This window comes from Acipenser ruthenus, chromosome 31 (assembly GCF_902713425.1).
Source record: "Acipenser ruthenus chromosome 31, fAciRut3.2 maternal haplotype, whole genome shotgun sequence".
In the NCBI taxonomy this organism is placed as follows: Eukaryota; Metazoa; Chordata; class Actinopteri; order Acipenseriformes; family Acipenseridae; genus Acipenser; species Acipenser ruthenus.
This window is the reverse complement of record NC_081219.1, coordinates 4,941,118-4,952,042: the sequence shown is the minus strand read 5'-3', so window position 1 is coordinate 4,952,042 and position 10,925 is coordinate 4,941,118. Positions and strand designations below refer to the sequence as shown.

At 41.0% G+C, this 10,925-nt stretch overlaps 1 protein-coding gene across 7 annotated transcripts in view; it reads left to right on the top strand.

Moving 5' to 3' along the window:
* The window catches only part of LOC117396681 (nuclear receptor subfamily 6 group A member 1), a 234,413-nt gene extending 223,735 nt beyond the window's left edge, over positions 1 to 10,678 (top strand). For 4 of the 7 annotated variants that reach the window (XM_059005238.1, XM_059005239.1, XM_059005237.1 and 1 more), the window contains 2 exons: positions 943 to 1,197; positions 4,307 to 5,228. In XM_059005238.1, coding sequence (XP_058861221.1) covers positions 943 to 1,197; positions 4,307 to 5,216 — 1,165 coding nt within the window. In that variant the 3' untranslated portion in view covers positions 5,217 to 5,228. The other 3 variants (XM_059005243.1, XM_059005242.1, XM_059005241.1) reach the window with 2 other exon arrangements.
* Positions 10,679 to 10,925: the final 247 nt, after the last annotated feature.

The following is a 10,925-nucleotide window of genomic DNA, read 5'->3' as shown; positions in this document are numbered from 1 at the left end:
GGTATAGTATAGCCGTGTGGTCCAAGCACGGCACCACACGTGCATCAGTGCCCAAAATCAACTCAACACATACAGCTGCGGCCAAGCATGTGGCATCACCTTGAATTCTAGGACTGAACAAAATCTTTTATCAAAGAAACTACAACATGATATTGCAAAAGTCTACCAAAAGACATAATAGTAGTACAGTATTTTATGTGTGTTAGATTTCAAAATGTCACATTTTTCAATTTGTGTCAGTTTTTCTGTTAAGTATATGGAAAACTACAAAGCAGTATTTAATTCAATGTATTAATGTAACATTATTCAGCAGGTTTCATTCAACTTTATGAAGCAAAATTAGTTAATTCTATAGGGTGATGCAAATCACAATAATATGTTCTGACCCATACATTGTTCTATTTATATTGTTGGCATGTACCTATATATTTACTTGAAGATTACAAGGATATATTTTCAGTATAGCTTTATGTTTCCATGGCAACATAGAATATACATTTCTATAGTACATTTACCATTTTTTACAAAAATTGACAGATTCTCAAAGCTTTATAATCCCAAATGTATTTCTGAAAGGACAAACCCCAATACAATTCTTAAACAAACAAGAAACACTGTTACAGGTCCTTTTAATTAAATGTCTGAATTGTTTATTTCTGGTTTTGTGCATCTTGTAAAGCGCTTTGTGATGGTGGTCCACTATGAAAGGCGCTATATAAAATAAATTGATTATATTGATTGATTGATATTGGGTGTGTTTTTCCTTTAACAAACTTTGAGACTCTAGCCCAAAGTACCAGCAGCATTCTGTGTTTTATACTTCCAACAAAATAATCTAGGTACAAGGTATCTAGGTAAAATAATATACAGTACAAGCTGAAGAAGCTATCCACTCATCAAGCACTTTCTGCTGTTTTATAATATACATTGTCTGTGTCTCAGCTACAAAGTGACGCAGGCTGAGCTCTTCGCCTTGCTGTGCCGGTTGGCGGATGAGCTGCTCTTCAGGCAGATAGCCTGGATCAAGAAGCTGCCCTTTTTCTGCGAGCTGTCAATCAAAGACTACACCTGCCTGCTGAGCTCCACGTGGCAGGAGCTGCTGCTGTTGTCCTGCCTCACAGTGTACAGCACACAGATCTTTGGAGACCTGGGCACCGTCACCTCCAAATACACACCCTCCGACGACGAGCTGCACAGGTAAGCATGAGCAATTCAAATACACGCCCTCCTCCTCCGATGAGCTGCACAGGTAAGCATGAGCAATTCAAATACACGCCCTTAATGTATGTATTAAGTGTGTGTTTCACGATATAATTGAATTAGAAAACTAGATTTTAAAAACCCCAGTCTTAATGGTGGTGATTTAATAATGCATCTTCGAGCAATGGCACTTTGATTGGAACACGTTTTCTATGTTTACAGTTGCCTAATCTTCAGCATTGACTTATCACATGATACAAATCTAATGATATACAGTATGCTGTTGTGCTTATCGCAAGCTCACATCAATCTGCTTTGTATTTCTTTGGGGTGACCGAATGGCGTGGATTATCCCCTTCACATTCATTTATGATGCAAAACTGCTTATTCTTCAGGACCTCCTGCTTCATGTTGACTCAAAGTAATGACTACATTGGCCATGACACTGAAACGCACTATCAGGGGAGCACCAAATCATTAAAAGTGATTACATGCTCAGGAAAGATGTATTTGGTTTCACCAGTTGATATTATAGAGCAGTTTGGAAGATGTAATGTTCAGGAAACAGCATTATCAGATGCCCTGTTTGACTTCGCTATCTGAGCAGTCACTCTTCTTGCAAAATGAAGTGTATTTATAGGAATCATTTAGACATGGTTATAAATAAATCCACATATACATATTGCTACCCAGTGTAAACAAGTCATTGTCCACTTTTAATGATCATACATTACATATCATTCCATATTTAAAGCAAAGTCTCAAAGGGAAGCAACCTTGTTATATTTGTTTCCTACAGTATCCAATTCCTTTTTAAGTGATATGTTTACTTAAGGTTATAGGGATCCATTTAAATGTAAAGTTTAGGACAAAAAAGTGGAAAAACCAGCAGTCTTCATACTGTACGATGGAACCAAAATAAAGCACCCAAGTATTAAGAACACAGTTAAAGGGAATATTCCAGGTGTGCATGTTTACTGTCTTTGCATGCACGTTTCCCATGACTCCGATGGATTGCACAGCTTTTTGGATGCAGTTTGAACATTAAAATGATAAAACATTACCCTGCTCTTTTAAAGTCAGTACATTTTCAGCCTCAGAACCTTGGCGGATTGGGTGGGGCCAGTACGAATGACCTCTGACACATTACCCAGCATACCAAACTACAGTAGAACCTTATAATGCGCCGATGTTAATAAACTGCAATGTAATATACCGACTTTCACTGAGGATATTGTGTGAAATGAAGCCAGTTATCGTGCTCCCCATGTCACACTCTACATGGGGAGCACGATAACTGGCTTCATTTCACACAGTCTTCACCCAACATTTATCATACACCCCTGGCCTTGTATAGTCGTTTTAAATTGATTGGCTATAATCCGATACTTTTATACAAATATTTGAACCAGTTCTTACTTTTGCGATTATGAGGACCCGCTGATTACGAATAAGTGGCTAGAAGTAACTATTTTTTGAGGACAACAGCTGGACATGTTCTTTTACAGGAGGGAGCAGGTGAAAGCCAGACCAAAACACGGCTAAAACAATGCAAAACATCTTAAAAAGGGCAAGGAAGAAACTAACATTACATCCAAGAAATGGTGAAACGTGCACAAAACAAAGATAAGCACAAAAAAGTACCTATCGATATTTATTTTAATTCTAATATATTTCAGTCAAAGCAAAGGCAAAATTCACATTTTCAAATAGGAATAAAACAAAAACTTTGTTTCAGAGCGAGCAGGTAAATGGTTGTTTTTAGTTTTATTCCTGTCTGAAAATGTTCCTTTGACTGAACAGGGCCCTATCTTTAAAAGCCTATTACACTGGAGGCATTGTACAAGGGAGAAACTAGAAACAGTGTAAATTTAATATAACACCAGTATCAGGAACAAGGACAGTCGCTGTCTTAAAATGTGCATACATTTGGAATTATTAGATCAGTGTTTTCTTTCTTGGTAAATTATGCCTGAATTATCTTTTTTTTCACCCTCTGCCCCTAATATTCTATCAGATTTATGGCTTCTGTTTCTCCGGCTAATCTGTATGTTTGGAAAGGATGGGTGATTTAATGCTGCATTGCTTCATATAGTGGGAAACTGTCCAGTATGGTTTATCTGATTACTACTGTAAATACTGCTAAAGTCTTATTTGAAATGTGTTTAAGACAAGAGCTTTTGAGCATTTTGTACTGAAAATAAATACTGAATTTCTTACTGAATAAAACCCAAAAACAAATGGTTTTAGGGACCCCATAGGCAACCAGGACAGCACAGATTAAATGAACCTATTACAAAATAAAAACCTGAAGATTTAAATATGTTTTAAAAATATGCATTTAGGTTGACTTTGGAGTCCTTAAATTAACCACCTGTGCTGTTTCAGACTAATTTAGTAACATTGTCAGTTTTATTTTCCTTTCAGCTGTGATAAAACGGGGGCCCCTTCTTTTCCAATGCAGCTTGCTACCTCGTGTAGAATACTGTGTTGCAGTTGTAGTGCTGGAGCAGTTTAACACCGCATAGAGAGGAGGTGTGGAGGAGTGAGGTCTGGGGTGAAATGAACAGACCAGCTTTGTTGAGTGGAAGGGAGGAAGACATGAGAAAAGAAAGACATGAAAATATTTTGGACAGATACTTTATGAATTTTGAAAAGTAACTAATTCCTGCAGTTAGGTTGAATTTATTATTGCTGACTGAGTCTCTCCACTTGGTTCATTACAAGGACTGTCCTTGCAGTTTTGCACCTGCAATGTATAGGACAATCCCAAATTGCTTTCCTTTAAACCTAGCTGCAGATCTTAATACAGCTACCCCAATCATTTATATTGTAATTTATATAATGTTAATAAGGGGTGAAACACTTCTTTTAAGGGGGTTTAAGTACACTGTGTTTTAATGTTGTATAGCAAAACACCAGGAAGGGCAATATGGGTTTTCCTTTTAAACATTTTAGTAATGTTGTTGAAGCTGACGAGTAATGTTGTTGAAGCTGACACCCTGGGATCCTTCAAGAAGCTGCTTGATGAGATTCTGGGATCAATAAGCTACTAACAACCAAACGAGCAAGATGGGCTGAAAGGTTTTTCTTTTTCTTTGTTTAGGTTTAGCGAGGATGGCATGGAGGTGATGGAGCGTTTGATATACCTCTTTTTGTTAATAGGTTTTTCTTTGTTTAGGTTTAGCGAGGATGGCATGGAGGTGATGGAGCGTTTGATATACCTCTTTTTGTTAATAGGTTTTTCTTTTTCTTTGTTTAGGTTTAGCGAGGATGGCATGGAGGTGATGGAGCGTTTGATATACCTCTTTTTGTTAATAGGTTTTTCTTTTTCTTTGTTTAGGTTTATCGAGGATAGCATGGAGGTGATGGAGCGTTTGATATACCTCTTTTTGTTAATAGGTTTTTCTTTGTTTAGGTTTAGCGAGGATGGCATGGAGGTGATGGAGCGTTTGATATACCTCTTTTTGTTAATAGGTTTTTCTTTTTCTTTGTTTAGGTTTAGCGAGGATGGCATGGAGGTGATGGAGCGTTTGATATACCTCTTTTTGTTAATAGGTTTTTCTTTTTCTTTGTTTAGGTTTATCGAGGATAGCATGGAGGTGATGGAGCGTTTGATATACCTCTTTTTGTTAATAGGTTTTTCTTTGTTTAGGTTTAGCGAGGATGGCATGGAGGTGATGGAGCGTTTGATATACCTCTTTTTGTTAATAGGTTTTTCTTTGTTTAGGTTTAGCGAGGATGGCATGGAGGTGATGGAGCGTTTGATATACCTCTTTTTGTTAATAGGTTTTTCTTTGTTTAGGTTTAGCGAGGATGGCATGGAGGTGATGAAGCGTTTGATATACCTCTTTTTGTTAATAGGTTTTTCTTTGTTTAGGTTTAGCGAGGATGGCATGGAGGTGATGGAGCGTTTGATATACCTCTTTTTGTTAATAGGTTTTTCTTTTTCTTTGTTTAGGTTTAGCGAGGATGGCATGGAGGTGATGGAGCGTTTGATTACCTCTTTTTGTTAATAGGTTTTTCTTTTTCTTTGTTTAGGTTTAGCGAGGATGGCATGGAGGTGATGGAGCGTTTGATATACCTCTTTCGGAAATTCAATCAGCTGAAGGTCAGCAATGAAGAGTATGCCTGCATGAAGGCCATTAATTTCCTTAATCAAGGTAATGAAGGGATTCGTAACCAGTCCAGTGCATAGTTACCACTCTATAGGAACACCCCTCTCTTTCTACTGAGGTGCTGTATTACGTAGACCTTGCAAACCAGCACCTCCAAAGAGAGGCCGCAAATGCCGCACTGATGAATTAAGCAAAATGTAACTGTACTGTTCTGATTTATAAGACATATGCTTTCCTTTTTGGTTGCACAAACATGCATGTTTTAATTGATTCAAATATAGTTACAGTGAGGGTGTTTAAGATTCCCTATCTCATTCACTTATACTTTCCATTGTAATGTCAGGGAATATGGGTCTAAATGCCCCTTGAGCACAACTGCAAAGGATTTGCTGTAAAAGATCTTTATCCCTAAAAGGTGGCAGATTAACACACTTTAAATACATGTAAAGTGATGCAGAAACAGGAGAGCAATGCTTCCCTAAGCTCTAAATCCTAGTGATGCAAAGTCAACAATACTGGTATTAAATGATATACCATGATAGCGTTTGTGATGTTACATGCTAATTTAAAGCAATGGTTTGGTGTCTCTTTAAGCAGATATCCGAGGCCTCACGAATGTGTCCCAGTTGGAGCAGTTGAACAAGCGTTACTGGTACGTGTGCCAGGACTACACAGAGTTCAGGTATCCACACCAGCCCAAGCGCTTCCCAGAGCTCATGATGTGTCTGCCTGAGATCCGCTACATTGCAGGTAATGGGAGTGGTTGTGCTCAGGGTGGGGAACACCAGTACTGACTGCGTTCAAGCTTCCCCTCACTGCTCAAAGCTAATGAGAGCGGTGGTGCGCAGGGTGGGGAACACCAGTACTGACTGCGTTCAAGCTTCCCCTCACTGCTCAAAGCTAATGAGAGCGGTGGTGCTCAGGGTGGGGAACACCAGTACTGACTGCGTTCAAGCTTCCCCTCACTGCTCAAAGCTAATGAGAGCGGTGGTGCTCAGGCTGGGGAACACCAGTACTGACTGCGTTCAAGCTTCCCCTCACTGCTCAAAGCTAATGAGAGCGGTGGTGCTCAGGGTGGGGAACACCAGCACTGACTGCGTTCAAGCTTCCCCTCACTGCTCAAAGCTAATGAGAGCGGTGGTGCTCAGGGTGGGGAACACCAGCACTGACTGCGTTCAAGCTTCCCCTCACTGCTCAAAGCTAATGAGAGCGGTGGTGCGCAGGGTGGGGAACACCAGCACTGATTGCGTTCAAGCTTCCCCTCACTGCTCAAAGCTAATGAGAGCGGTGGTGCGCAGGGTGGGGAACACCAGCACTGACTGCATTCAAGCTTCCCCTCACTGCTCAAAGCTAATGAGAGCGGTGGTGCTCAGGGTGGGGAACACCAGCACTGACTGCGTTCAAGCTTCCCCTCACTGCTCAAAGCTAATGAGAGCGGTGGTGCGCAGGGTGGGGAATACCAGCACTGACTGCGTTCAAGCTTCCCCTCACTGCTCAAAGCTAATGAGAGCAGTGGTGCGCAGGGTGGGGAACACCAGCACTGACTGCGTTCAAACTTCCCCTCACTGCTCAAAGCTAATGAGAGCGGTGGTGCGCAGGGTGGGGAACACCAGCACTGACTGCGTTCAAGCTTCCCCTCACTGCTCAAAGCTAATGAGAGCGGTGGTGCGCAGGGTGGGGAACACCAGCACTGACTGCATTCAAGCTTCCCCTCACTGCTCAAAGCTAATGAGAGCGGTGGTGCGCAGGGTGGGGAATACCAGCACTGACTGCGTTCAAGCTTCCCCTCACTGCTCAAAGCTAATGAGAGCGGTGGTGCTCAGGGTGGGGAACACCAGCACTGACTGCGTTCAAGCTTCCCCTCACTGCTCAAAGCTAATGAGAGCGGTGGTGCGCAGGGTGGGGAATACCAGCACTGACTGCGTTCAAGCTTCCCCTCACTGCTCAAAGCTAATGAGAGCGGTGGTGCGCAGGGTGGGGAACACCAGCACTGACTGCGTTCAAACTTCCCCTCACTGCTCAAAGCTAATGAGAGCGGTGGTGCGCAGGGTGGGGAACACCAGCACTGACTGCGTTCAAGCTTCCCATCACTGCTCAAAGCTAATGAGAGCGGTGGTGCGCAGGGTGGGGAACACCAGCACTGACTGCGTTCAAGCTTCCCCTCATTGCTCAAAGCTAATGAGAGCGGTGGTGCGCAGGGTGGGGAACACCAGCACTGACTGCGTTCAAGCTTCCCCTCACTGCTCAAAGCTAATGAGAGCGGTGGTGCTCAGGGTGGGGAACACCAGCACTGACTGCGTTCAAGCTTCCCCTCACTGCTCAAAGCTAATGAGAGTGGTGGTGCGCAGGGTGGGGAACACCAGCACTGACTGCATTCAAGCTTCCCCTCACTGCTCAAACTAAACTCAAGCAGGACTCCTGAGTGGTGCATCCAGTAAAGGCACTCTGCGTGGAGTGCAGGATGCACTCGAGTCCAGGCTATTCCACTGCCGACCGTGGATGGGAGTTCCCAGGGGGTGGCACACAATTGGCCGAGCGCCGCACAGGACGGGGGGGCTTAGGTCGGCCAGGGTGTTCTCGGCTCCCCCTGTAGACTGGCCGGGTGCCTGCAGGCTTGCCTGTGAGCTGCGTTGTCCTCCGACGCTGTAGCTCTAGGTTGGCTGCATGGTGGGCCTGCAGAGTGAAAAGAAGCAGTCGGCTGACGGCACACGTTTCGGAGGACAATGTGTGTTCGTCTTCGCTTCTCCAGAGTCAGCGCGGGGGTGGTAGCGATGAGCTGAGCCTAAAATGCATTGGATATTTCAAATTGGGAGAAAAAACAGGGTAAAATCAATTGGTGACTACTAAATGAAAAAAAAAAACTAAACTCAAGCAGTAAGGGGCGTAAAGCACACTCATAGATTTAGTTATCTGGAGTTTTCAAAAGAATCCATACACAGGCTATCAAGGAGCATATAGTAAGCTAATACTGTACCTTTTGTAACTGTTATAGAGAGGGTTGGAATTAATTTTCACTGTCAAAGCACTGTTTAAAATAATGTTTAGAAATTGTATTTTTAATTTTTTATGAATATATTCATATAACTTAAAAAAAAAAAAAAAACTTTACACTGACTTCTTTATTATAAGTAGGGCTTCTGATTTTCGGTTTTAACCGATAAAAACCTATAAAACACCCCTGATACAAAAAAAAAGAAATCGGTTACATCCAATAAACTCTTCCTGACTTGTATTTCGGATTGATTCATTCTGAATACTTAAACCCACCCCAGCTACCAAGTGGCAGCAAATTCCTACATTTCTATTGGAGGATTGTAACACGCTTGTGAGATTTAAAACAAGATTTCAAGGAACAGAGGATTGTTCTTGCTGGCGAGATTTAAAGCTATATTCCAGTTCGACAGGCAGTATTTACACGCTCGTGGAATTTATTAAAACAGAACTGCAAATTGTGGCGAAATGTAAAAGAATGCATCCACAGAAGAATGTGCCCGTAAGGGTATAGTTGTGAAAGACAGCAAAGGATGTGTAAGTACTGTCGAGTTACCCTACTATACATATTGTGACAGAAAAAAACGAAAGTAACTGAAAACAATATTTTCATACAGTATATAACAAGCAAAAGCTAAAAATAAGCACCGAAAAATTAAATTAATAAAAAATTCAGCGAAAAAAAAACCCCTGTAATCTCTTCCCTTTTATTGCTTGTCCCTCTTTTGTCATTTCATTGCCATGTGGGCCAACAATCTGAATAGTATGTTTTCATATGCGTTAGGCAGTGATATCCTTTAATGTTCAGCTTTGCAGGTTGTCCTTTAGTGTGTGTAACTTTTGTCAGCTCAGTTGCTGATTCTTTGTTTTTCTCTCCTTAGGGAAAATGGTGAATGTTCCCCTGGAGCAACTGCCTCTCCTGTTCAAAGCAGTCCTACACTCCTGCAAGTCCAGCATTACCAAAGAGTGAAGAGGGCGGCTCCAGGCCTCCAGTTCCACTGCCTTCCAGCGCTGCCTCCAGCAGGGAACTGATACAAATGAACCACCGAGGTTAACCTTGGAGGCGGGGGGACAGGGGACTCCCCAGGAATGTGACAAGCAGCTGTTTTTTTACTTTTTTTTCTTGTATATTTATTTCATGACAGAGTTGAATGTATGATCTTCAACACAGTGCACATGCTTCTGTACAAAAAATGCAGAAAATGCATTGTTCTTGCAGTTTACAGTGTGTTCAGTGTTAAATTGTTACAGTGTTGCCATTTTTAGGACTAGTTATTCTTTTATATTTTTGTTTTTGATTTTTATTTCTTTCTGAGTAGGGGCTGAAACAAATATTTGAATTGTGTTTTTATTAAGACTACCTCAGGAATATGGTACCATTTTGCTTTTAAAACATCTCCCAGTCAAGTGCTTTCTCCGATATCATATGGTCTGTGTCTGAAAGCTGCCATCTTCTAGTTCCATTGCACAGCTAATACTACAGATACTACAGTCTTTGCAATTCGACCAATTCAGAATGTGTTTAATGTTATATGTTGTTTGCATATTTGTCTTTTGTATCACTTGCTCTCAGCTTTGAAGATTTCATTCTGAAGAGTTGTTGTTCCTCTTTAACCAAAGAGGCTTCAAGCTGCAACAGTCCTGATCAATTGTCCACCCCAATAGAAGTGTATGTGTCTGCAGATGCCCAATTTGTTTACCTACCCCAACGGTAGTTCTAGTAGGGATACAAGCTTCCTGTACTCTTGTAGGCTACCAGCCTCGTTATATATGTCAAGAAGGCATGCTCTGGTGCTCTGGCTGTCACTCGCACAAGCAGGAGGGTATTTTCAAGCTCTATTTTAACTCAGGAAGCAGCACATTTTCTGCCTAGACAGATGATATTTTAAATAAATATGTAAATAATATTTTGGGGGAAGCTGCACCTTTAATTACTTTTGGTCTGTATGGAAAACCAAACAAACACAAGCCGAATGTAGCCCCAAGTAAATTACTTTTGATTTATCAGAATTTAATTTGTTTAAATAAACAGCCGTAAAAAACTTAGTTTATTACAACCTAATTAAAAATTACAATCTTATTTAAAAGAAAATCATTAATCTATGGGTAACAATTGTTTTTTATTTGTTTGCCTGTTATTAATGCTGTTGATAAATAATAATAATAATAATAATAATAATAATAATAATAATAATAATAATAATAACAATAATGATCAAAATGAACTACAAGGTGGTTTTGTTATTGGTCTCAATCCAGAATTGAAATGCAAAATCCCTCTCATGTGCAATTCTACCTCACTCAGCTGTTAGAAAGGCAGAGTACACAATGTGACCAATAAATACAGGTATTCGAAAAAGAAAAAAAAAGGAAACTTGACTGGGGTCCACAAGAAAAAAAGAATAAGATGTTCCCTAACCACAGCTAGAAAATGCTATGCCCCGTGTTTTAACAGCAGCAAAGTGCATTCTTAAAGGCGGTGCTGTTGCAGAATGGCCTTGTTGAAAGAATGTAAAGGCTTATATGCATTTATGATACTGTTTCAGCTCTGCCTTCCTTCATTTATTTCAGCCTCTTACTGTAGGTGGGCTTTAGTCCTGTTCTAGTATGGCTGTG